This window comes from Pelodiscus sinensis, chromosome 2 (genome assembly GCF_052426305.1).
Source record: "Pelodiscus sinensis isolate ZL-2025 chromosome 2, ASM5242630v1, whole genome shotgun sequence".
Taxonomy (NCBI): domain Eukaryota; kingdom Metazoa; phylum Chordata; order Testudines; family Trionychidae; genus Pelodiscus; species Pelodiscus sinensis.
The window spans coordinates 36,118,809-36,146,696 of NC_143053.1; the positions used below are offsets into that span (position 1 = coordinate 36,118,809).

General features: G+C 42.6%; 1 protein-coding gene across 10 annotated transcripts in view; it reads left to right on the top strand.

Moving 5' to 3' along the window:
* Positions 1-27,888, top strand: part of UBR5 (ubiquitin protein ligase E3 component n-recognin 5) — a 167,468-nt gene that overhangs the window by 12,927 nt on the left and 126,653 nt on the right. For 8 of the 10 annotated variants that reach the window (XM_075920248.2, XM_075920252.2, XM_075920251.2 and 5 more), the window contains exons 2-7: positions 16,011-16,055; positions 16,519-16,600; positions 16,761-16,837; positions 17,643-17,762; positions 23,002-23,191; positions 24,968-25,127. In XM_075920248.2, coding sequence (XP_075776363.1) covers positions 16,011-16,055; positions 16,519-16,600; positions 16,761-16,837; positions 17,643-17,762; positions 23,002-23,191; positions 24,968-25,127 — 674 coding nt within the window. The remainder of the gene's footprint in view (positions 1-16,010; positions 16,056-16,518; positions 16,601-16,760; positions 16,838-17,642; positions 17,763-23,001; positions 23,192-24,967; positions 25,128-27,888) is intronic. The other 2 variants (XM_075920250.2, XM_075920257.2) reach the window with 2 other exon arrangements.

A 27,888-nucleotide genomic window follows, 5' to 3' on the forward strand; every position in this document is an offset into this window, starting at 1 on the left:
TTTGTGAATCGTTAACCACTCTCAGAAAGTAGTTATTATCCAGCCAGTTATGCACCCACCTTATAGTAGCCCCATTTAAGTTGTATTTGTCTAGTTTATTGATAAGAAGATCATGCAAGACTGTATCATCTTGCCTTTTTGCATTTGTTGCCACTATTACACAGTTCATCATATTGCAATTACAAAATGGGCCGTTTATCAAGAAAGCAGTATATTTTGGTGTAATGTCTTTGTTGCTATTCATAGTAGGGATGTAAAAGGTGAACTGGTTAACCCCTCTTTCACACGCTGCCGGCCCCTGAGTATCCCTCCGGTAGCTGTCACGTGGTCAGGGGGCTACCAGAATTTAAAATGAACTGTGCGGCTCCTCTGCTGAGGGCAGGAGGAGGAGAGGTGAGCTGGGACGGAGGTTCCGGGACGGGGGGACAAGGAGTGCATGGGAGCTCTTGGGGGGTGTACAGGAGCTATAGGGGTTCAGGTGGGGGAGGGGGATGCACAAAAGCTGCGTGAGCTCTTGGTGGCTTGGGTGGGATTCGGCGAGGGGTTCAGGACCTGGGAGAAGGGAGATTGTTGGGGGGGGTGCACAGAAGCTCCGGTGGGGGGCATGCGGGAGCCACGTCACCTCTTTGCGGGGGAACCATGATGGTTCAAGTGGGGGGAGGGAGACATGGGAGCTGTGGGGGCTCGTGTAGGGGAGCCGCGTGACTTCTTGACTTGGGAGGGCATGCAAGAGCCACACAGCCTTGCATGGGCTCGGGTGGGGGGACAGGGAGAGCAGGAGCCGTGTGGGCTCAGGTGTGGAGAAGGAGGAGCTTAGGAGCTGCAGAGCCTCGGGTAGGGGGAGGAGGGTGCGAGGGACATGTGCGGTATCGCTGGTGGCCCAGGGGAGGGATACACAGGAGTCCTGTGGCCTTGCTCCTCGCTGGCGGGAGGCTAGAACCATGTGGCCTCCCACCATGTGGCCTGAGCCTGGCAGCTCTTACTACATATAAAATTTAGAGGCGCAGCAGCCCTGGGCCGGCATAAGCCGGGACTGCTTGGTCCCAGCTCGCACCAGGTCCAGAAGCCCTGGTTGACAGTGGCCCAGGCAAGCCACAGGAATGAGCTGCTCCAGCAGCAACCCCTCTTCATGGCAGCCAGGGCTGACCATGGTTGCCCGTGAACAAGGGATGCTGCCAGAGCAACCTCGGCCCAGTGCGGGCAGAGGCTGCTTTGCAGCAGCCTTCCCTACCCCCCACCCACTGTGTCTGATGGAAGTAGCAAGAGTGAGAGGGAGGCAGGTGGCACCACAGAGACAGTACTGAGGGGAAACTGGCTTTTAAAGCTGGCTACCCCCAGCACCAGCTCCTGTCCCCACCCCAGTTGGGGGGGAGAGGGGAGCAAGTAGTCGAATACTTCACTGAACTGACCAATAATCTTATGCTTATCGTGTGGTTGACTACTCACTTACATCTCTATTATAAGCTATATTCTTATCCCTGACCTTTTACCTTTTTTGTTGTCTATTTTTATGACAAGAATTTCATTATAGGTTTAAGATTATTATGACAGGATTCCATTCCAGGTTCATAGGAAAAATGTGTTTGGTTCCAATGGCTAGTGGGAGGGAGGAGGGAAACAAACTGTTCCAACAGGAGTGGATTAACTGCAAGAGAACCTAAGGAGGAAGAGAGATGATGGCAAGCGGAATAAGAAGCAGGAAGAATTAGATTATGCAGATGAAGAAATCAACAACTGCTAACAATACACGGTACATGAAAGTTTGAACTGAGTGAGTGATGTCAGAAGGCGACGCAGGATCCTCCTAGCTATTACTGCTGATTTCCATTAAGAGGGGAGGCTGCCGAGGCTGGTATCCTGGGGAGTAATGAAGATGTCTGTAATGCATTAAAGCCTTACTGTAATATGGTAATAACCAGGGCTAGACAAATAATACAATCTACTCGCCCATGGCGAGAAGATTGCAACCCGGAAGAGCTGGATTCGGGTGATCTGCGCATGCACAGATCGCCAGACAGCGCGGCTGGCGAGCGGGGCTCGCTGCGGTTTGGCGAGCCCTGGTAATAATAATCCTACATTAACCACAACTTTTGCTGTGGCGGGTACTGGCTGCATGGCTTCCGGCTCCCATGGAGCATGGGAAAGGGGGAAGCCACAAGGCTGAGGGTGAAGGGAAAGTCTGTGGGATACAGAGTGATATCCTCCCTGACCCCAGGCTCCATGCTGTGCTTCTGCTTTTAAATGCACAAGAGCCTCTGCTGTGGACTCTTGTGCATTTCAAAGCTGGCACGTCACATGCAGCCTAGAATCAGCAAGACTTTCCCGCTGGATCCAGGCTGCACACCGAGTTCCACATTCCAATGGGGGCTCTTGTACATTGCAAAGAAGGAATGTGGAAGTGCCTGTTGAGTAGTTGATGGAAATTCCAATTAACTGTTACTCAACATCCTTACCACAGAATAAACATAAACTAATTTAATTGGAGTAATGTTAAACTCCTCCCCCATTTCGGTTTGACATTACTTAGTATACACAAATAACAATCTGTCCTGCATTACATTTTCTAATAACTTATCTTAAGACAGTCATCAAAATGCTTAGTCTCCATAAGCATTTACATGAGTGGCACTTCCTTGGTCAGAAGGTGTTGGCCTCATTTTTCCACAATTGAAGTCAATGAGTTTTGCTATTTATTTAGGTAACAGGAAGATGTTGTCACATCACAAACCAGTAAAATGAAGATTTCCTAAAAATTTAAAATTGCCCAGTTTTTACAATAAGATTCAATTTTAAATCATCTTCAGAGCTGACATGCAAAAAGGGGGAAAATTGGCTTCGATGTTTTGTGTAAAGTACCTGAAAAATTAACCCCATCCAAACACAACCTTTGCAACCTGTTTTTTCTTTTGAAATATCAAAAATATTATCTCTACTTCCTTGATTTTGCTCTTCTCATAGTGTCAGAAATATGGATTGAGCTTTTTCTCATCTCCTAATATTAAGGGGTTGAAGATGTCAAGTCTTGACACTTTTCTCAAGTGTTCCTTAACTGTTATCAAAACATAATGTGATTTAAACTAGTGGTAGTAAACAGGTGGACTGCAGGCCAAATCTGAAGCACCAGATTCTTTTGAATGGACTCTGAAATCTTTTTTACTTATTATTGGTTTACTATTTTCTCTGCAGTCTGGATCTTGACTATACTGTGACAGAAATCTGGACCTTGACCAAAGTAATTGACTACTTGTGATTGAAACATTCCAAATAAAAATAGCCTCCCTCCTCAGATTTCATTCATATTGACTCTGATTTCTTATTCATAGCAATTGCCTGTAGAGTCTTCCAGATTAAACAGGGTAGACTAAAATCTGATTTTCTAATGGGGGGAAAACCCTCCTTCCATTTCAGGCTTCCTTTATATAGCAGAAGCTAACAAAATGTGGAGACCCTTTCTTTCCTCCATTCTTTAAAAAGTTTTTTAAAATTCAGTGGTATAATGGCAGATGGTTTTTCTAGAGTCCCTCCCCTCCCTTCCCCAACATTATAGGAGTCCATCTTATTTGTATTTTTTTCCTCTTTGTGAAAATAACTTGTATGATATTTTACAGGCCTTGCTGTCAAGACTGTTGTTCTCATCTGTAGGATAGAATTCTGGAGCTGTTTAGTACAAAGCAATGTTCTAAACTATTTTTAAGTATTCAATACTGTATGTTGATATTACAGGGGGGGAAAGGTAGCCAGAATGTAATATGATCAGAGCAGAAAAAGTATGGCTTCAGGTACAATACGAAGCAAGCTCTCTTTATAATCTGCTGCTTCATGAATTTCTCAAGGTAAAACCAAAAAGCTGAATAAACTGGGGGGGGGGGGAAGTACCTGGAAATTCTGTGGCTGCTGTACTGGTAGAAGGGAGAAGAAATATTGTAGAAAACTGCAGACAAAAGGCTGACTGGCTTTTTAGTTTTCTTCTGAGTTATTTAGCCTGAGTTCCTACTTGTGACAAAAAATGGTTGCTTTTTTTTCTAGCCCAGCACTGTCTCCTTAAACGAGTTTTTCTTCAGTTGCCCTAAAACAAAGTTGCAATATCTGTTAGATATAACTAACAAAATGATTTTCTCGTTCTTTAGATGATTGTATTACTAAAATCTCTTGATTACTAACAAGGTCCTGTGTAACCTTTAGCTTCACAAACACACATTCTACAACAAGTCTCTCTAATTTCTGCAGTGTAATAATACTGTGAATTGTTGAATTTATTTTCAAATATAACAACGCAGGTAGTATAATGTTCTTTTGGTTTAATTTGATAAAGTTAACTTTGGAATATTCTTTTCTTTATCTGTGTGCTGCTATATTTTTGTAAAGATAATTTTATTATTTTATTTTAAAATTGGGGAGACTAAAGGCTTTTGCACCTGCTTTTGGTATTGAGAAAGTGGAGATGGTAGTTAATTTTGGAGTTGGAGGATTTTGCTCATTGAAAAAATGGGACTGATTCTTGATCCTATAGTATTTCAGAATGTGCCTTTAAGATAATATTTTTGGACTAGATTATGGTTGTGTATTGACTACTATATCTGATCCAGAAGAGGATGTGACTTCTCTTGTTTGATTGAGTATGTAGGCTGCTGTCCACTCTCAGTAGCCCTGGAAGGATTAAATGCATGCTCAGGTTTTGTTCAGGCCTTTTTTAGGCATTAGAGATGTAAAAACTAAGTGATTGGGCATCAAAATGGCAAATAAAATTTAATGTTGATAAATGTAAAGTAATGCACATTGGAAAAATAATCCCAACTACATATACAATATGATGGGGACTAATTTAGCCACACCTACTCGAGAGAGATCTTGGAGTCATTGTGGATAGTTCTCTGAAAACATCCACTCAGTGTGCAGCGTCAGTCAAAAAAGCAAATAAAATGTTAGGAGCTATTAGAAAAGGGATCAAGAATAAGACAGAGAATCTCTTATTGCCTCTCTATAAAACCATGGTATGCGCACATCTTGAATAGTGCATACAAATGAGGTCGCCTCATCTCAGAAAGGATCTGTTGGCATTAGAAAAGGTTCAGAAAAGGACAACAAAATGATTAGGGGTTTGGAATGGGTCCAATATGAAGAGAAATTAAAAAGACTTGGACTTTTCATCTTAGAAAAGAGGAGATTAAGGGGGGGGGGGCTATGATAGAGGTCTATAAAATCATGATTGGTATGGAAAAAGTGAATAAGGAAAAGTTATTTAGTTATTCCCACAATATAAGAACTAGGGGTCACCACATGAAATTAATAGACAGCAGGTTTAAAACAAAAGGAAGTTTTTCTTCATTCAGCAAACAGTCAACCTGTGGAACTCCTTGCCAGAGGATGCAGTGAAGGCTAGAACTTTAACAGGTTATCCTGAATTTAAGTCTCACTAGTTAAGGGTGGTGCTTGCCAGTTAACCTTTCACATCCCTATTAAGCACCTTTATTGATTGCACTAACCCTCTTTAGCAAACCCCAGACAATTCAGCATTCATCCAATAGCTACCTTTCCCCTGACACAAGTGCTTTCTTGCTTTCTATTCCTGGCAGAACTTCCAGTTCACTGTCTGCAGATTTTGCTTTCAGTGGATACCTTGTCTCAGAGTGAACTTAGGAGTAGGATGCTCACCAGGCAATCACCTGATCACTAGCTTGGACTGAAGATCCTTCTCCTATTCTAAAAGATGTCTTTCAGAACTTGTACTGGCTTGCCTCAGACCCACAGGGGGCACCTAAAGGGGAAAGCAAGCTGAGTCCCTATAAAAATCCAACCAGATGGTTGAGATCACCATGCTTGTGGGGGCCAGTACTCATGATAATTCTTGCTTGTAGAATATGGTCGGCTACACTGTTCTCTTGCTGTTTGAAAACCTACTGTATATACACTTATGCTTTCTGATGGCTAGAGAAAAGCAGGTGAATAAATCATTTGCTAATTTACCTTTCTTTTTAATAACAAAAGAAACCCCCCTGCTTATGTATAATGTACTAGAAGATTTACCGGGCATTGCTCAGGTCCTTAACTCAATTTTTGTGTTTTGGAAAATAAAATAAAATGAAAATATACATGCTAGGGATATTACATATAGATTAACTAATCGAATAGTCGATGGGATTTCCATTGACTATACAAATAGTCTGTAAGGACACCTCTACCTTTGAACTGTAGGAAGAGCCCTGTTTGGCTCTTCCTACAGTTCAAAAGTGAAAGCCCTGCAGGGAGTGCAGGACCAGTCGGCGAGTCCCCGCAGGCCCCATGCTCCCAGTGAGCCTAAGCCTTTGAAATGTACAAGAGCCCCAGCAGTGCTCTTGTACCTGGGACTTGTACATTTCAAAATCAGAATCACAGCAGAAGCAGCTTGAGTGGAGACTGCATCCTCCCCTGTCTCCTGCAGAGATGGTGCTGGGGGTGGGGGAGGGAACTGGCTTTTAAGAAGATTCTATCAGAGGCACCAAGGGGCGGGGAAGTGACTATTTACATCACTACTCGACTATCTGATAAGCTTATGCTTAGTCACTTATATCCTTAGTACATGCTTCATTTTAATCATTGCTCTGGGGATGAGGGGTTCACTATTCAGTTCCTCTCAGGGGAGAGGATGACCCTAGCTCCCTCACTGCAGTGGCTTAGGGCCAGGTGAGAAGCACCTCTCCATAATTGCTGCAACTTCAGTGGACACAGGTGGGGGAGGGGTGTATGTCCCACCAACTTGGGCAAGTCCAGGTTAGCCTGCCCTTCTGCGCCCCCCAGCCAGAGTGAGGAATGCAGGAAACTAACCCTTTGCCAGGAAGCATGGGGGAAAAGCAAACAGCCAGCAGTGTTCTTGTACAAATGGGGCAGGAGGTGCTCCCAGCCAGACCCTTTCACCTGCCTGGTGATTCTGTCTCTCTTCTATATGGTTTTATGAGAAGCAATCCTATTCTAGACATGTCCCTTTTTCCTGGCAGAACCAAACCCGTATCTCACTTTAAGTTATAAGAGGAAGCTGTATACTGAATTTGGTGGTTTTAGCTTTTTTCATTTAGGAGGAGATCTTGAACGCACACACAGATCCTCAAACTCTCTCTCAAAAATATAGTAGATTTAGGAATTTTTCTGCAAAAGATGTCATGAGACAGTGATCTTGGGTCATCAACAGTGTTGGGATCCTAAGATCCCCAGTATAGTCTTCTGACTCTTCTTGAGCAGATGGTATAAGTGTTCATGGTAGAGGCCATGTAGACCTGCTACTTGGGGGGGTGAAGAGGATGGAGAGACACACCTTGGTGGGTATCGCAGTTGGCTGACATCTAAGGAAAGTTGAGATGTGGTAGGAATTGATTCAATTCCAAGTTCTAGAGAAGAGTGTTCTGAAGTATTTATAGATCTTTGTGCTTCACTCTGTCTGCCTCTTATGCATCATATTTAGGGATGTGAACAATTAGTGGACTATCCAATAAGCAAATGCTTATTGGATAGTAGACAGGCTATTTGACTAGTCGCTTCCCCCCGCTTGCTGCCTCTACCAGAAAGAGGCAGTGGGGGGAAGGTAAGAAAAGGGGATAGTTCAAAGCGGCAGCACTGTGTGGAGCCCAGAATCAGCTGAGCACTTCCCTGCTGACCGCGGGCTCTGTACAGTGCTGCTGCTTTGAAACACCTGACGCCAGGCTCCCTGCTGTGTTTCAAAGTGTCAGTGCTGCACAGAGCCTGGGGTCAGCGGGAGAGTCCCTGGCTGACCCCTGGCTCCACACATCGCTGCCACTTTGAAACACCACGGGGAGCACAGAGTCAGCAGGGGAGTGCCCCACTGGCCCTGTGCTCCTGGCAGTGCTTTCACCTTTGAAGTGTACCAACAGCCCTAGGGTTAGTTGCTTCAGGGAGATAGTACAGAACGGGCAATCTTTGAATGAACCATCCCTTGTCACCCATACTTAGCTTCTAGCAATCTGGGTGTCCCTGCCTCTGAGTATAGAGTTGCATCCCCCACCATCTTGGTTAATAGCCATTGATGGACTTAGCTTCCAGAAACTTAATCAGCCTTGTTTTGAACCCACTTTCAATTTTGTTCATTACAACATTCCTTGGCAGTGAGGTCTACAGGTTGACTGTGTTGTGTGAAGGTCTTTCTGTTGTTTTTTTGAAATCTGCTGGTTATTAATTTAATTGCGTGATTCCTGGTTGTGCTATGGCAATCAGAGAATCAGAGAATACTAGAACTGGAAGGGATCTTGAGAGTTCATTGAGTCCAGTCCCTTGCCCTCACAGCAGGACTAGGCACTGTCTAGCAGCCCTGATAGATGTCTGTCCAACCTGTACTTAAATATCTACAGTAATGGAGATTCTACAACCTCCCTAAAGTGTTTAATCCAGCGTTTAACCATCCTGACAGTTAGGAACTTTTTCCTAATGTCCAAACTAAACCTTCTTTCCTGTAATTTAAACCCATTGCTTCTTGTCCTATCCTCAGAGGCTAAGGAGAACAATTTTTTTCTCCCTCCTCCTTGTAACACCCTTTTAGATTCTTGAAAACTGCTATCATGTCCCCTCTCAGTCTTCTCTTTTCTAAACTAAACAAGCCTAATTCTTTCAGTATTTTTCAGCTCATGTTTTCCTGCCTTTCAATCATTTTTGTTGCTTTTCTCTGGACCGTCTCCAATTTCTTCATATTTATCTTGAAATGTGCCCAGAACTGGACACACTACTTCAATTGAGTCCTAATCAGCACAGAGTGGAGCGGAAGAATGTCTTGTTCACAACACTCCTGTTAATGCATCTTGGTATCATGTTTGGGTTTTTTTGCAACAGTGTCATGCTATTGACTCCTCTTTAGCTTGTGGCCCACTGTGACACCTAAATCCCTTGCAGCAGTATCCTTCCTAGACAATCACTTCCCATTTTGTATATGTGAAACTGATTGTTCCTTCCTAAGTTGAGTACTTTGCATTTGTCCTTATTAAACTTCATCCTGTTTTCTCAGACCATTTCTCTAGTTTGTCCAGGATTTGTGAAGGATCTTCAAATTCCTTTTTGGGTTGCCTAATTGTACTTTTACATTTGACATAACATAATTTATGCTCCTTTTTTTCCTATTAGTAGGTTTTTTAAAGGATGTCTTTTTGCTTCTAACCACTTATTATTTGGCTTAGTCATGATGGTATGTTTTTGCTTCTCAACGTGTTTTTTATTTTGGGGGTTTAATTCAGGCCTCCATTATGGCATATTTAAAGTTTCGTTGGAGCTTGCAGGCATTTCACTCTTGTGACTGTACCTATTTAATTTCTGTTTAACCTGCTTCCATTTTGTGTAGTTCCAATTTTTGAAGTGAAATGCTACTGTGTTGGGCTTTTTTTTTGTGTCCCTCCCAGTATGGGCATAGTTGAAATCCCCCATTATTTTCGTAGCCTCACTAAACTCACTATCACCATCCTAATCAAGTGGTTCTTAACTGGATACCCTTGTCAGACTTCAGCAAATCTCTACTGAGCATCACAGCTCCTTCTAAATGTTGTCCATTCACATGCAGAATGAATTTTATGTGCACTGCTATTGAGGAAACGTGTGAATATGCACCACCAGTAGAAATAAAAAACCTAAATAAAATATATATTTTTAAAACATTACCATAGGGATAATGATCCGGACAGGGAAAGCTAGGCATTTTAGAATTTGCTACTCAAATAATTAAATTTAAACACAAGAGAAATCATAAAATCATAGGACTAGAAGGGGCCTCGAGGTCCTCAAGTCCGGCCCCCTGCACTCATGGCAGGAACCAACGTCATTCTAGACCCGTGGTCCCCAACACGGTGCCCGCGGGCGCCATGGCGCCCGCGGGGGCATTACAATGCGCCCGCCAGGTGCTCGGGGCTGGCCTGGCCCCAGGCACATGGCACACGGGCGCTTGCGGGGGGAGCACGCTTGGCGGGGGGAGCGCCGGGCGCGCAGCACTCGGCGGGAGGGGGGGGGGGGGAGTGCCGGGCACTCGGCGGGGGGGGGGGGCGGGAGCCCCGGGCACGTGGCGCTCGGCGGGGGGGGGGGGGAAGAGAGCCCCGGCCGCGCGGCGCTCGGCGGGGGGGGGGGGGGAGCGCCGGCCCGGGCGCTCGGCGGGGGGGGGGGGGAGAGCGCCGGGCGCGCGGCGGGGGGGGGGGGAGAGCGCCGGGCGCGCGGCGCTCGGCGGGGGGGGGGGGGGGAGCGCCGGGCGCGCGGCGGGGGGGGGGGCGGGGCGCGCGGCACTCGGCGGGGGGGGGGCGGGGAGCGTGCGGCCCTTGGAGGGGGCCCCGGGCGCGTGGCTGGGGGGGGGCCGCCCCCGAGCGCGCGGCTGTGGGGGGGCGCCCCCGGTCCCCACCCCCTGGCGCCCGGCGGGCAAACGGCCACGCCCTCTGGCGCCCGTCAACCTCAAAAGGTTGGGGACCACTGTTCTTGACCATCCCTGATGGGTTTGTTTGACCTGCTCTCAAAAGTCTCTGCTGTTGGAGATTCCCCAACCTTCCTGGGTGGTTTATTCTAGTGCTTACCTACCCTGACAGTTGGGAAGTTTTTCCCAATTTCCAACCTAAACCTTGGTTGCTACAATTGCTCCTGTTCTGTCATCCAAGGATAACGAGAATATTTTTTTCTCTGTCCTCCTTGTAACCTTTTAGATACTTCAGAGCTGTTCTCATGCCCTGTCTTAGTCTTCCCTTTTCCAAACTTAATGAACATAGTTCTTTCAGTCTTCCCTCATAGGTCTTGTTTTCTAGTAGGTATGTCAATGTGTAGATGACTACATGATTAAACTGATAAACCCAGGGCTATCGGTTATCCTGTTGTCTACATGCATTCACTTCCCTCACCTCCACCCCTGCGCTGCTGCCTCTGATAGAGAGGCAGCAACGTGGAGGGTGAGGGGTAGGCAGGAGCCAATATGCGCAGGAAGACTATTGAATAGTCGTGTAACTGCTAAAACTTAATGCGATTACACGGCTGTTCCGTTATACACTAATATCCCTATTTTCTGAACCTTCAGTCATTTTTGTTGCTCTTTTCTGAACTTTTCCACATCTTTCCTGAAATGTGGTGCAAACTAGAACTGGACACAATATTCCAATTGAGGCCTAACCAGAACATAATAGAGCAGAAGAACTATTTCGTGTCTTGTTTCAACACTCCTGCTAATACTTCTCAGAATGCGGTTTGCTTTTTTTGCAACAGTGTTACACTGTTGACTTATCTTTAGCTTGTGGTCCACTGTGATTCCTAAAATCCTTTCTGTAGTATCCTTCCTAGGCGTTTCCCATTTTGTATTTGTGCAACTAATTGTTCCTTTCTAAGTGGAGTACTTTGCATTTGTGCTTATTGAGTTTCATCTTATTTACTTCAGGTCGTTTCTCTAGTTTGTCAGAACATTTTGAATTGTAATCTTGTTTTCCAAAGCACTTGCAACCCCTTCCAGCTTGGTATTATCCACAAACTTTGTAAGTGTACTCTCTATGCCAGTGGTGGGGAACCTTTTTTGGGTCAGGAGCCACTTACACAGAAAAAAGCAGTTGAGGACCACACACAAGTGAAAAGCAAAACAAAAATAAAATAAAACATCCCTCACTGATGTAGCCTCTAACTGAGAAGAAGAAAGACACCCCACATTTTCCTCACACCAGAGCTTGCAGAGGGCCAGCTTAGTAGATTTTGTGTGCTCCAGCCTCATGGCATGGCATCAGGGGGGGTTGGAGTGCCAGCACAGACTCCCCAGTCCTGGAGGGGTCCATGTAGGTTGTATTTCTGTGGTTTGTTAATGAGAAGGTTATGCAAATCTGTCAAAACAAAAGCTTTAATAAAGTCTTGATATACCACATCTACCAGTTTCTTGCCTATCCACAAGGTTTGTTACCTTGTCAAAGTTTGGTTTGACATTATTTATTCCTTTACAAATCCATCCTGACTTATTTATAACCTTATTATATTTTAGATGTTTGCAAATTGGTTCCTTAATTGTTTACCTCCTAATTTTTGTGTACCAGGAAAGATAATAAAATGCGTAGACCAGTCCAAAGACTAAAATGACACCTTTGAAAGAATAAAATTAGAGAGAATATATGTGCATTGCAGGAAGTATGGAGAACTAATAACAGTAATACAAGTATGTGTTGGGAGGTAAGCGTGAAAGAGCACATGTGAGAGACATACGCTGCCTTTTTAAGTAGATCATCTCTCACGCGTCTGAAGGCTGCTTGTTCAGATGCAGTAACCACAAGCAGCTTCATCTCACCCCCTCTGTTCTGTGGAGATGAGGTAACTGGGTGGGGGGGGAGGCGACACCCTGACATCAGTGCCCCTTCTCTGCTCAGGCTCTGCCCAGAAAGCAGGAGGCTTCTGGGAGCAGCTGGTGAGGAGCTTTAAGACAGAAGGCAGGAAGCAGTTTGGCAGCAAGGAATGAGGTGGGGTGGGGCACCTAAAGTGTGTAGCTCTTGGCTCTTCTGTGACCATGCAGGAACACAGCTTAGAGAGAGTACTGATGAGTATATGTGAATTGTCCATTGTTGGAGATTCATAACGAGAGTGAATTTTCATAGGGGTGGCAAAAGATGCCTGACCCCAGAGAGTGAGATGAATTGTTCCTCCCTCCTATCGGTGAATACGGCTCTTTAGCCTAGTCCCAAAATCACTGCCCCCTATCAGGGTGAATACGGCTTTTTAGGCCTAGCCACCGGGAGAAGCCTCTATTGGGTAGGGATTAATTGTCCAGGGTAAGGGAAAGGGTGGTAGGGGGACCCGGGCCCTCCCTCTCCACTGGGTCCCAGCCCAAGACCCTATAGGCAGGGACTAAGGCTCCTGCTCACTCGGCGGGGAATCCAGCCCATACATGCCGAGCCACACAATTAATGCTTTGCCCTGGGCTGCTGCCTACCACACCCTGGTATCCCTGGGGTTGCTGGCCTCCTGGGCTGGTCCTTACAGGGGATGGCATCGGGGCTGCGGGTGTTCTGGCCTCCCTGGGGTTGGAAGGTCGGGCCCAGCGGGTAGTGATCAACAGCTCGATGTCAGGGTGGTGGTCGGTTTCTAGCGGAGTGCCCCAAGGATCGGTTCTTCAACTGGTTTTGTTCAACATCTTTATTAATAACCTGGATGAGGGGGATGGATTGCACCCTCATCAAGTTTTCAGATGACACTAAACTAGGGGGAGATGTTAGACATGCTGGAGGGCAGGGATAGAGTCCAAAGGGACTCAGAGAAATTGGTGGATTGGGCCACAAGAAATCTGATGAGGTTCAACAAGGACAAGTATAGAGTCCTGCACTTTGGACGGAAGAATCCCAAGCATTGTTACATCTGGGGTCCAACTGGCTAAAGTAGCAGTTCTGTAGAAAAGGAACTGGGGATTACAGTGGATGAGAAGCTGGACTTGAGTCAACAGTGTGCCCTTGTAGCCCAGAAGGCTAATGGCATACTAGGTTGCATTGTCAGTCGATCCAGAGATGTGGCTATTCTTCTTTATTTGGCTCTGGTGAGGCCACATCTGGAGTATTGTCTAGTTCTGGGCCCCCAGTTTCAGGAAGAATGTGGATGCGTTGGAGAGGGTCCAGCGGAGGGCAACCAAAATGATTAGGGGGCTATGTGACCTATGTAGAGAGACTGAGGGAGTTGGGTCTGTTTAGTCTGCAGAAGAGAAGAGTGAGGGGGGATTTGATAGCAGCCTTCAGCTTCCTGAAGGGAGGTTCCAAAGAGGCTGGAGACAGGCTCTTCACAGTAGTGACGGATGACAGAACAAGGAGCAATGGTCTCAAGTTGGGATGGGAGAGGTCCAGGTTGGATATTAGGAAAAACTGTTTCACTAGGAGAGTGGTGATGCACTGGAATGGGTTACCTAGGGAAGTAGTGGAGTCTCCATTCCTAGAGGTGTTTAAGTCTCGGTTTGACAAAGCCCTGATGATTTAATTGGGATTGGTCGTGCCTTGAGCAGGGAGCTGGACTTGATGGCCTTCTAAGGTCTCTTCCAGCTCTATGGTTCTATGATTCTATGACAGAAATATCAACTAATATCAGTTAACCAAAACAAAAAACACTTTAATAATTAAACAAGACCACTGTTGCAAGCATAGTAAATGACCAGATGTTAAAAAGCATGGATTGAAATAGACTCGGGGAGAATCCCTGCGCTGTAATCCTTTGTTACAAAAGAACAGGGAAAAACACTTAACCATCCCAGACATGATTTCCAAACTCCCAAACACTGAAAACAATAAAAACCTGATGGACTATCTAAACTTTTCCCTACTTACATATTTCAAGGAGTCTGTTTCTGGGAGAGTCCATGTCACCTGCTACCTGGGGAAAAACTGCTGCTTGCTCCAGGTGGGGGGCAGGAGAAGGAGGAGGAACCTTCTCTCGTTTGAAATTCCTTATCTGCATTTCATTGGCTGGATGCCCAAAGCCCCCTCCCTCAGGTGCATATCCAAATTAGCTTAACCTTTTCCTTGCTCTCCAGGTAAGCCAGGCTCTCCTTTGCAGTTCCTATTCATGACAGGATGTTATTACAGAGAAGATAGTCTGTCTGTACCATACTTACCCTTTTTCTCCATAAAGACTGTTGTATGCATTTAGTTTTCTTATCCAGCCAGTGTTTGTATAGTGTTGTTTAAGGTAAGTGTTCACTTGGCTCGGGCTCCCAACCATATTAAAATACTACTTTTAAATCTGGGAGACATTTGGAACCAAAGTGTGTGGGCACTAGACTTAATATCTTCTTATTATGAGACTTCAAACACCTTGTCCACATCACTGAGGGAAGAAAATTGGAGGAAGCATTTCTGTTTCTTTTGGCTAACTTGCACTTTAAGAGTCTTTAGTCTGAAGGCGCATTACTGTCTAGAACAGTGTTCCCCAACATTTTGGGGCTTCCGAGCACCTGGGGGTGGGGCCACTCACGTGCCGGGCACCTGGGGGCTGGGCCGCCCATATGCTGCATGCCTAGTGGCAGGCATCGCCCATGTGCTGCACCTGAGGGCGGGGTCAGCCCTGATCGCTCCGTGGGCGCACAGAAATGGGGACCACTAGTCTAGAAACATTTTTTTTTCTTTTTCAGAGGTGGGGGGAATAGAAGTTATTTACTTTGTCCCTGAGGACTCTGTTCCATATCTGGATCAGTTGTTAGATATATGCTCTTGAGGATTCTGTTCAAGCTTAGATATTTCAATGAAGTGTCCTGAAGAGTGTCAGGCTTTCAGCTTTTTGGGTCTGGAGCTATGTATTATGCATATTTCTGATTTCTCTTAGTTGTCTACCTACATTTCTCCTACCTTAAGTTACATTTGTCATTTCTTTTTGACACTTGTTTTTTAAACTTTTCCTCTCCCCTCCCCTTTCTCTTATTTGAAAATCAAGATCACACAGCCTTAAATGCCCTGAAAAATGGCATCTCTTCCTTCTGCTAATGACTTGGATGCAGTTTAATTTTATATAGATATTTGTTCTGCCTAATGTTTTTGATCATTGTTGTCTTGCGTTTCATATGAATTGGCTAGGAAGGGTGTGGTGACAGAACAGAAGTAATGAACGCCCTTTCCTTTCCAACAATCAAAATTGAGTGAGAAATGGGAACACAAAATAGCATACTTGGATACTATGGTGATGGGTGGCTGCATAAAATCCTCAAGTGGATTGTTGAATTGAGACTGGTCCCCACAAAATTATAGTGCAGTGTCCTGATGAACGGTAATGTTTGTACTGGGCTTTATCACTACATAGTAGTGAATCATTGCTATAATATAATATTGTTGCTTAATGATTGTGTACAACACTAAATTGCACAATTTTTCTGACTCGTGTTCTGAAATGTAATTTGATTAAGTAGTGGTTGTCCATATTTTTGAAGTTGTATTATGCTGCTGGGGTGATTTCAAGTTGTTTCATATAGTGGAGAAGCCACATAGCGGTAAGTGTTTGAGCAGACTTAATCCTGTCATAAAGAAATATGCTATCTATGAACTTTGCGTACAATACAGAGAGTCTTATAACATGCACTTTTTTTGCAGGTTAAGGGAAGTTTCAGAGAAACTGAACAAATATAATTTGAATAGGTAAGTCACATTAGATTTCTATAAAATGAACCAGCAAAATAATTTTTCTGATAAGCCAAAGTTGACAATGTAGATATGTTTCAACTACTATTTACTTTTTTGGTGTATTTCTGGAAAAAAAAAGAATTTAAGTGAATTTGTGTAGAACATTCTAGCTATAATTAGTATTTATTAGTAAGCACCAACCTCATACAATAACTTTCTAATTTGGAGTGTAGACTCCACTTATTGCTGACAGAGGAATATGATATATTTTATTTCAATAACTTTTTAAGGTTTTGTTTTGCCTTTTCTATACCTAATGACTGAAAATACATCATAGTTGCTTCAACCAATGTACAATTTTAAATGTTTTATATCAGTAACCATCATTTTACATTGCTCCTTCCATATGCCACTTTATAATTTTTGTTCAGAGTTCAAAAGTTTAAAAATGTTATACATGCTCACTTTTTGTTTTCAGCCACCCCCCTTTGAATGTATTGGAACAGGCTACTATTAAACAATGTGTGGTGGGACCAAATCATGCTGCATTTCTTCTTGAGGTAAATTACTCCAAATCTGTTCTCATAAATTTAAAATCATACAGTTAAACATAATCCTTTTAACATCAAATTAATCCACATTAATTAGCAACTGAAGACTTGATTTATCCCTCCTTACACTTCAATTTTGGAAACTTGTTTTTCTTGTTTTAAAAAATAGGATGGTAGAGTCTGCAGGATTGGCTTTTCAGTTCAGCCAGACAGACTGGAATTGGGTAAACCTGACAATAATGATGGGTAAGTCTCTCTCTCTCTCTTTTGTACTCGGCAGATATTTGAATTGGATAAATCTGGATTTTCTTACACATTGGTCTTTGAAATCTATCCTCAAAATTTAAAATAAATGATTGTACCAGGTTGGAAGTCTTAGGTGTTCTGTAACGGTGGTTATGATGTATCTGAACAGTCCAGTTGTAGCTTTTGATAGTTATATTTTTGTGTTGAAAGAAATGTTATACCCTGTACTAATATAATGGTAAAAGTTATGTAGGATATCTTTAACATAATAAAGTTAAGTGTTATGGCCCATTTTGAACCTATTTGGACAGTGGTTCCGACTTGAAGAACTTTCATTGACTTTATTGGAGGTAAGTGCTCTTGAATGACTACTACCAAAATAACAGAAATCTTGGCTAAAAACAATCTCTTTTTAATGCTAAAATAGCAGGTTGTTGCCTCTGGTTTACAGAGGTATCATTTTACAATTGCAGTCTATTCCTATTCATTAAATTAAACATTAAGTTCAGAGGCTATCTCAAATCAAAGTAATTAGAATGTGTTTGCAATTATTCTATCAAAAGGTTTTTTTAAAGAAGAAAACAATGGATTGCTGACATGACTATTTATTAGACATGCCTTCCATTTTCTCCGTATACATTTTACTATTTTGCAGTTAGATTAGTTTGGAATATTCCCCAAGGGTGTTGCTTAAGCTGGTATGTTACCAGAATAAGTCCCTGAGACTTTAGACCTGGGATTCCAGGTTTTGTTATTAACCCATTTGGGATTGTTTTATGACTGATTTACCATCTTTTACTTTCAGTTCAAAGTTGAGCAGTGGCTCAGGGGCAGGAAGGACATCCAGGCCAGGCAGGACTAGTGACTCCCCATGGTTTCTGTCTGGTTCTGAAACTCTGGGCAGACTGGCAGGCAACACCCTTGGGTAAGTTTTGATAGGATTGAGGCTGCAGTCTTTTTGTACCATATTTGGGTATGTGTGTATACACATATACATTGTATACAATTTGTATGAAAGATGTTTAAATGCAGCAATGGCTTAGCTAGGCCACAACAAAAAAAAGGCCAGTTTGTTAAATCACTTGAAACCTAAGATTTGAAGATATCCTGTGTTCAGGGCATAACCAACTTAAAGTATGTACAATCAAAACTAAAACTCTTAACTCTGGTTGTGTGGTTCTTTACATCACACCTCTGGAAATGTTTTAGACTATTTAGTATTAACGTAACACTTAAATCTTTAACGGAAAGGGATTACAGAGGGAAACAGTTGTGGTTATATTTGGTGCATTTATCAACATTTTGTTCATAGTCAGTTTTATTGTTTGCCCACAGTTTGCCCACTTTGTAACTCAGTTGATTTTCCATTTGTGTAGGACTTTCACACAGTAACATGAGACAAACTCCTAATAAAAAGGGGAGTGTTTACTGTAAAACCACAAATTCAGAAAGGAATTTGGAGGAATACAACATTAGTTTTAATTATTTCAAACAGATGGTGTTCTATTTAAGTTAAATGTGTATATATTCATGTAAATTAGTTTCACTAATTAATTTCAATAGCTTTGGTTTTTGTGTTTTTTTTAACTTTTTAAATACATTTTGAACATTGACACATTTATGCTAATGAATAGTTCAGTGCATATAATAAAATTCTGTAATCATAATCCCTGAATGTGGCAGATTTTGCAGAATGGTTAATCAGAGGAGAGGCAGAGGAGGATGGTCTTTGACTAAAGTGAAATTTGTTTCTTACTTATGTCAAAGAACAGATTTTCAGCTAGTGCTTTGTTATGATCAAAGTAAAAGAAATACAACTCTGTGAAATTTATGTAGCATCTGAGCCTTTTGTCCTAAACTTATTTTTAAGTGTGTAGAAACATGATTGTTGGAACAGTTCTTTTCCTTCTAGCTAGAAGCTAAAGAGCACCAAATTGATTTTTCATATTATATTTTTAGTTGAGTACCATGAGTGTGCTTGACACTGTGACCAGAACAACCCTAAGAAACTGCAGACCTTCTCTGGTAAAATTCAAAAGTGGATAACTGAAACTCAGCATACAAAAGTAAATGTTAACTGCTGTAGTGAATGGGGTTATTTGCTTTATTTCTCAAACTCTTTCAGATTATGGAATACTTAAACTAGAAATCCTCTTTTAGTCCACCTGCCATATCTTTTTAAACTGGAGTTAGCAGTTATAACCAGTCCTCATTAACCAGAATAACTATTTGCAGAAATAGTGTTTTGTGCAGTTGTTTAAAAAAATGGTTCCCTAGGAAAGGGAAAGGGCAGTATAGACAGGATCTCTAGAAATAGATGAAGATAACTTCGTGTTGAATTGGACAGAATTTGTCTAATCCCCTTTCTTCCCAAATATTGCACCATCTCTCAACAAAATCTCCTGGGATGTACAACTGTACACTTGTTAGTATCGAATCTGTGCTTGCTGCTCAAAGCCTAAACTACTGCATGATTGCTTTTGTTCACTTGTTTGCTGTTTCTCCAATTTTGCTGCCATCAGAAATTCATGGTTGATGCTTACACCAAATGAATACCCAACCAAGCCTTATTAGGCTTCCTATTTTCTGGGATGATGTGTGTACTTTATTTTTAGGCCATCAGCAGTTAACTTTGCAGTTTCAGAAGTGTAGTCTTAGTGTAATAGAAATAACTGATCTTTTTGAATCATGTAGGCAACACTTGCCTGTTAAATTCAGGCTAATTTATTGTGTCCTGGACTACAAGATTGCACAAGTTAAGGTGGAAAACAAGATATAATTGTGGCTACTCTCAATAAAGCTTCAGAGGCTGACTGTATCAGCTGATTTAGACATGTGGCGCTCATGCTGTGGATCTACAAAATTGTATTTTAGACATCCAGTCCTTTTTTAAATCCAGCAACTGTATTTGTGTCGGAATTGTTTTTACAGGCAGCCTTTTTTTTTAGCAGTTGCTACTTCAGATAAAAGCGGCGAGGAGTCCTGTGGCACCTTATAGACTAACCGAAGTGTTGGAGCATAAGCTTTCGTGGGCAAGGACCCACTTCGTCAGATGCACGTGACATGCATCTGACGACATGGGTCCTTGCCCACAAAAGTTTATGCTCCAACACTTCAGTTAGTCTATAACCGTGGTTACCAACAGGTCGATCGCTATCGACTGGTCAATTGCGAGGTCTCGACCAGTCGATCGCGAGGCGTTCTGTCCGCCCCGCCCCCGTTTCCCTCCCACCCCCAAGAAACCCCACTACTTACCTCAAGTGAAAATGGAGGTAGTGTCAGCTTCCTGGGGATGGACGGAAGTACCGCAGCTTAGTGCCACTTCCGGCGATTCTGGAAGTGCGCTAGCTGCTCTGCTGGGTGTACTGCGGGAGGGAGCATTGGCTCCCTGCACCGCACAGAAGGGGTGAGTCAGCCCTGGGGGAGGCACGCAGGGGGTTTCCCACCGAGTGCAGGGGGGTCGGCCCTGGGGCTGGCATGCGCTGGTTTCCCTTGGGGGGAGGGGGAATCCTGGGAGGAGGCAGATGCAGGGGACTCTCTGCCTCCACTGGCACCCCACTCCCCAGCTCCCACTCCCCAGCCACAGAATGTTGTCCCCACTCCCTGAATGCTAACCCTACTCCCTGAATGCTGTCCCTGGCCACAAACTCTGTCCCCACTCCCCTGTCCCCAGCTGCAGAAATCTGTCCCCACTGGCACTCTGTCCCCAGCTGCAGAACCATGTCCTCTGCCCTCCCAGCACCCTGTTTCCTCTCCCCTGCCCTCAGCCGCAGAACTCTGTCCCTACAAAATGTATAATTATAAATGCTTCATTTTAGATTTAAATAGCATGAATAAAAAACAGACCATTTATTTGATAACTATAAACACATGATTTTAATTTTATATATCGCATAATTTAAAAATAAACAGTTTATCAGAGTGTGTAAGTAAGGGCTGGGGATAGCAAGTGATGGACAGGAGGAGAATAGAGAGGGCAGGGCTTCAAGGAAGGTGCGGGGCTTCAAGGAAGGTGCGGGGCGGTAGATCTTCGCCTGTTCTGAGATTTTAAAAAATGATATTGGGTGTAAAAAGGTTGGAGACCACTGGTCTATAAGGTGCCACAGGACTCCTTGCCGCTTTTTCAGATTCAGACTAACACGGCTACCCCTCTGATACTTCAGATAGCATATATAATTCTGGATATTAATCAGAACTTTGGTCTTCTATATTTTCTGACTACTTCTGTTCTTTAAATTATCAGTGATGCTATATCTGACATCTTTAAGCCTGTGTGCAATGTTACAGCATCTGCACTGGTCAGAAAAGCTCTCTTTCTGAAGCAATTAGGTGTCAGATTTATCATCCAAAACCTCATCTTATGTAATGATAAACTAGAGAGACTTTCAGATTCTTAGCATGCTGCAAGTTACTGGTTTACTCCACATAGATCCATTTGAAAGAGTTCCGTGATTGCTTTACAAATATTAAAAGGTAGCTGTGGTTGACTGCATTGAAGATGGATGTAGAAATTTGGGAGATCTGGTTTTGTTTTGTTTTGTCACCAACCCAGTGCACAAGTCCTTTCTGGTAACCACAGCTGTCCTATCTGTAAAACAGAAATGTTTACTTACCCGTGTGAAGTGACATATACTACTCCTGAGAGAGTCCTGCTCTAAAAAAAATAAAATATACAGAATTTTTAAATATTGTCGACAGAATTTGTCAAAAAACATTATATAATCATGCCAGTTTCAATTAGATTAATTTAATTTATTTCAAAGTACCTGTGAACTACTGTCTCTAAGAAAAGACAAAAAAATTTCCCCCCAAGAGTAGAGTTTAAAAAAAATCCTATGACAGCCCACTTCTTGTTTTTCCTGCTCTCCTCTCCAGTCAAGCTGCCAGGCACCCTCCAGACCAGGCACTTACACTCCCCTTTCCTCCCAGAGCCAAAGGATCCAGAAAGAAAAACAGTCTGATGCTGGGTCCCAGGCGCCTGTGGAGTTTTCTGCACACCACCTCCTTCCTTCTGAATGTGCTGAGAACTGCAGCTGCCGGGAACCTTCCAGCTCCTTTCCCTTCCTCCTAGTGTAGTGGCTTCTGTTTGCAAGGTGGGGAGGTGTGCTCTACTGGGTCTAGAGACCGTTAGTGGCAGCCAGCAGGTCTGCAATGTCTTCTCCCTGGTGGTCTTCTAGTGGTCAGAATTCAATGCTCTCATTGCTGCAGCCTGGTTTTGATTTCTTGTCAAGGAATGATGGTTTGGGAGAAAGGATAGTCTAGTGGCTAGGGTCCTGGCCAAAGGATGTGGTGGATTAAATTTCTCTTGGAAGATAGATCCATCAGTGGCTATTAGTCAGGGGGGGTAGGAATGGTGTCCCTAGCCTCCGTTTGTCAGAAGCTGGGAATGGATGACAGGAGAGGGATCACTTGATGGCTACCTGTTCTGTTCATTCTTTCTGGTGCACTTGGCATTGACCACTGTGGGAAGACAAGATATTGGGCTAGATGGACGTTTGATCTGACCCAATATAGCCGTTCTTGTGTTCTAATGCGAATTCTCTGAAGGAGAAAAAATTGTGTAGAATATTAATAAAATTCTTCATTGCGCAGTGGCACAGAATTCAGTTAGATATTTGTAAGACAGCCAAGTGTCATGACAGTCTCTGAAGCTCTGTTGGCTGAATGTGACAGCCTCCTCTGATCACTTCTCAGTATGATGCTGTCCACAGTTAGGTATATTGCTTTCTCAAAACTGTTGCTTTTAGGAACACTCCAAGGTTCATGACGGGTGTAGAGTCATGAAGAGTAAAATTTAATCCCCAAAAATTCTATTTCTTAAAATTTGTTCTGTTCACCCCAATCTTTCACTTTAAGTTCTTCTGAATTAGCTAGTTTGACTGCTGTTTACATAGTTTATGGTTTACTAGTATTAGAGGTTACTGCTCTGAAGAGATCACCTGAGGATTGAAGCTGACCGACTCCTCTCCTTTTTTACATGAGGGTGACAAAGTTCAGCCTCAGTTGTATTTTTTCTCAATTTGATAGAAATGAAATGTATCCCATAAAGAGTCTGATGTGAAGAGTCCAGTGAATAAAATTCAATACATTTTACCTTTTAAAAATAGCTCATAAAATGTACAAATATGTTTTTAAAAAAAATAATAAAAATGTAAATCCCTTAGAAGCCGATGGAGTTCAGGGGTTGGTGGAAGTGGCGGAGGATCCTCTGGTAGATCATCAGCTGGAGCTCGGGATTCCCGAAGGCAGACCAGAGTTATTCGCACTGGACGTGATAGAGGATCTGGACTGTTGGGTAGTCAGCCGCAGCCAGTGATTCCAGCATCAGTAATTCCAGAGGAACTCATTTCACAGGTAGGTGAATTGGCAGAACTTTGTTGCCTCTGTTGATAAACCTGTTTGTACAATGATAGATGGTGGGGTACTATTATGTATTCACTTTGCCTTTTAATCTCTCCCTATATAAAAATTTTCTGTGGGATGACAGAGTGACGTCATCATGTCACTCTGTGTCCCGCAGGCTCTGCCCTCCCATGGCCTCTCTGCCTCAGACACTGTTCAGGGACCGGCAAAGCCACTTAGCAGCCAAGCCTGGGCAGATTCTGCCTGCTGAAAGGCTGCAGCCAGAGCTGAGAAAGTAGGAGGTCGTAGGAGTGTGCGGGGGGGGAGGGGATGAAAAGTGTATGCACATGCTTAGGGGGAATGTAGTGGGTGCAGAAAGGAAAAGGAACTGAGATGTATACCATAGCCGCTTTGTACTGTTGTGGTGAAAGAAAGAACCAATCAGTATGCTATGGGAGCTTTGTACTGCTCCTGAGTGGCATAAAACCACCAGAGCATAGTGGCAATTTTTGCCATAAAAGTTAATGGGGAAAAAAAGGATTTAAGGCATCTTTGTATCTTCAAATCAAAGAAATAACACATGGACACATGCAAACTTCTTGTTTAGCTTCTAATGTATGACAAAATTTAAATTAGACCAACCAGCCACGTTTCCTCTAAAAATCCACGAATGTGTGGAGTTTTCCCATCCATTTGCAGAAAAAAATGTATGTGCACGGATGTATGTGTGAATGTTCGCCACCAATAAAAAAAATCCTCATTGTGGGCACTCTGCAAATCTGCTGGCTGGCATTTGAATCTCTCCTGAGTGGCCACACAAGCTTACAGGGAACATTGTCCACCAGGATATTCCTAAATACAAATATCTTAAAATGGGATTATTATTGAATGTACAGATCAATAATTTAGGGTAAAGGTGTATTAAAATACATGTATTACCCAAACTCAATATTTTATTTTTCAATATTATATTTTATTTTTGGGGGTTTCTAAAGATAAAATTTAAAAAGAAATCTGATCATGTTAAGGTATATGTGAATGCATAATGAGAACAACCAGAAAACTGTAATGCTGCCTCCATTGCATACTGAAGGGAAGAAATCAGGTCCAGGAGGATTTTTCTTTAGAAATTGGTTGAATTCACTCTGGAAGCACAAGTATTAAAATCTTTTCATCATAATTCTGTTGTTGCACGTTGTTCAAGTTTAATTGTAAATATCCGGCGCGTAGCATTTTGGTTATGAGGGCATTGCTACATGTATTTTATTCTAAATTACTAGTGTACGTTCAAACTTAACTTCATCTTAATGTGGTGTTTATATGGTATGTAACATCTGTATACAATTCTGCATCTTCAGAAGCTGATGTGGAGAGGTGAAAAGACAGCTTTTTAAAAGGAAATGGGCAAATCTTGTCTCCTTGGGAAAAGCATGAGGGGCAAAGCAGTAAAAATGCGGCCTTGGCTTTGTTACCTTTCAGTTATATTATTGTTGTTTGGCATATTCTCCTTGGTATTTTTCAGTACCATATGCAGACTATCACGGATGTGGTTAAAAGCCCAACTCCCCAGATCTTGCTTTTTCATTTTAGAGACTTAATTTCCATGTATTGGTGAATCAAAATGTTGCACATTAGACTTCATATAGTGTGAAGCCTTTTGAGGAAAGTAGCACTCTAACTTTTTGTTATTTCAGGAAGTTTTGCTCTTGTATAGAGAAATCACTTGAAAAAGTGGTAGTTACTGAATTGGGCATGACAAGTAACTAATAGTGTTCTTGCATTTTACAGGCACAAGTCGTTTTACAAGGAAAGTCCAGAAGTGTCATTATACGAGAACTACAGCGGACAAATCTTGATGTAAATCTTGCTGTAAATAATTTGCTGAGTCGTGATGATGAAGATGGAGATGATGGAGATGACACCGCAAGTGAATCATACTTACCTGGAGGTTTGTATACTTCTCCTCCCCCATCTTCCAAATACTGTTGAGCTGTGCTGTCCAAAAAGGGTTATCTGGAAATGCAATTTGTTCTCTGTTTGAACATCAGCATTGTGCTCTGTGCTGTACAAGGTCTCCTTACATCCAGGAGATCTCTGTCTTTGATAGGGCTAACAGGTTGCACTGGGAAGCCTAGAAAAGAGAACAGCTTTGTCATTTAAAAAAATTAATGTCTTTATTACTTTGTGGGTAACGTGTAAGTGAATCTTTCGGATGCTGGGCTTTGTATCCTCAGCATTACAGATTATTCTGCTCTTTAGTGACTGCCATGCACTTTGCCAGAGATGCTAATTCTAATGAAGAAATTCTTTGAATTTTGGAATCTGTCTTTGTGGCAATGTTATGAACTTTTAAGATACTTTTTTAGAACAAAATGTGTGCAGCTTTAAGACATTACTCTGCATAAGAGCTGAATAGGGTCTAGCTTCATATTGTCTATTTTAATGAGAATTTTAATTCTTTAGCTCCAAAATATTTTAATTAAATCTTATGGCCACACTGGAATGTTGCTATAGTGCAAGTTGAGCCTTTTTGAAACAGTGTCTTTCCCATGTAACTGCTTTTAAAAGAAGTCATTTAGCCTTTTCTTGCATTGACTAATATTTCTGTAGTAGGACTTCCTTTACCGAATAAACATGCTTGAAAATATGTAGGAGCCAATTTGTGTGTGTGTGTTCTGGCTAAGTGCATAGTATGAAAATGTCTACACTCTGAGTGCATAGTAGTTTTTCTTTTGCTATGATAAAATTACATTGTAGTTATTCCCCCCCCCCAAAATCTGGTTCACCAAGCTCAGGCTTCCTTCATCTTTATCTAGTCTGTCATGAGATTGGACAAAGTATTTTCCTACATTTGCATCAGACGTTTATTTTAGTTTAGAATCAAGAGTCACTTGGTTGAACCTGGCAAAGGAACAAAAGCACCTTAATTTGCACCTTTCTCTTTAGTTGCATCAACTGTCTGCCATATATCAGAGGGGTAGCCGTGTTAGTCTGAATCTGCAAAAGCGACGAGGAGTCCTGTGGCAGCTTATAGACTAACTGAAGTGTAGGAGCATAAGCTTTCGTGGGCAAAGACCCACTTCGTCAGTGCATCTGACAAAGTCGGTCTTTGCCCACGAAAGCTTATGCTCCTACACTTCAGTTAGTCTATAAGGTGCCACAGGACTCCTCGTCGTGTCTGCCATAGATTAACTTATTTCCTCAGTTAATGTTACTATCTTCCCAAATTTGTTTAAAGTAAATATTCTTTTAAGAAAACATAGTTGCATCAATCCAGAAATTGCGTTCAGCTCCTATGCTGAGTTAATGATTTTCTGGATTAGCTCTATGTCAGATGATAGGTGCAAGATTGCATGGCTCTGACTTGTAACACGTGCCTGTTTGCAAGTGCTGTGGCTTACATTGCTTCTAGAATCATCAATTTAAGATAATTAGTCATTGAGCAGTGTCTAAGTTTTCAGTAAATACCTAGAAAATGTGTTAACTTTTTAAAAGTTCCTTCCTTTGGAAAGACCAAACCTTTCCAGAAAAGACTGCATCCTCCTGACACCAAATTTAAATCTTCCACACCATCCTCTACCCACTGAGAAATAGATTTATTTTCTAGTTTTTGTGAGATAGGAGATTGGAAATCACTACAGAAATGACACTTCTTGGCACCCTTCAGATCAAATATGAATGACATTTTTTCAGAATTCCCAGTTCTAGGAATACGCTTTCCCTTTTTTTTTGTAAACTGCTTACTTTTTATAGACCTAAGTTGCTAACCAAGAACTATCATCCTTCGAAGAATATTGAACTATAGTCAAGATATGGACATGGCAGAAGGCCCCTTTGAAAAATACAGTGACTGTGTGCCTTTAGCTACATATAATGATTTTTTTTGTGTACAAATTTAGCGGTTCTTCTAGCTGTTCATAGTCAAGTTAATTGTTGGGATTAAGGTGCAATGTAGGCTCCAGGAAATATGGTGGACCAAAATACTTTCCTGAGATCTCTTGTGGAAAAAATAACACGCTATTTTAGAAGACTTCAGAACATAGCCAAATCAAATTTTTAATCTCTAATTACTAAATTTTCTAGTAATTTTCTTGTATTTACAATACAGAGTCTCACATGATAATTCGAAGTAACTTGATAAAAGGTGATCCTGAAATGTTTGTTAAAAGTGGGGTTTGCCTTATGGGTTTCAGTGATGTAGAATGAATGCTCAAAAGCTTTGTTTTTCTGCTTGTGGAAAAGCAGAAATGTCAAGGTTGGCTTTGGTGAAGGGCATTTTGAGCTCTTCGGAAGTGTTGATTGTAAACTCTGGTCCCTTAATTAAAAGGATCTTGCATTTGTTCCTTTCTCCATTATGGGCACCTGATGTTCTGTGATCCTCTGTAGTAGTGATCTCTAGCCTTTTTACACTCAAAATCACTTTTTAAATGTCAGGGCAAGCTCTACCGCATCCCTTCCCTGAAACCCTACCCTTTCCTTGAGGCCCCGCCCTCTCCATTCCCCTTCTCTCCATCACTTGCTGTCCTCAGTCCTTATGCACTCTCACTGGATTGAGACTGGGGTGAGAGTGAGGGATTTGGGTGTAGGGAGGGGGTGATAGGTGCAAGCTCTGGGAGGGATTTTTGGGTTCAGGAGGAGGTGGACAAGGGGATGCTGGCTCAAGGAGGGGTCTCCAGGCTAGAGAGTGTTGGGGTCTGGTGGACAGAGGT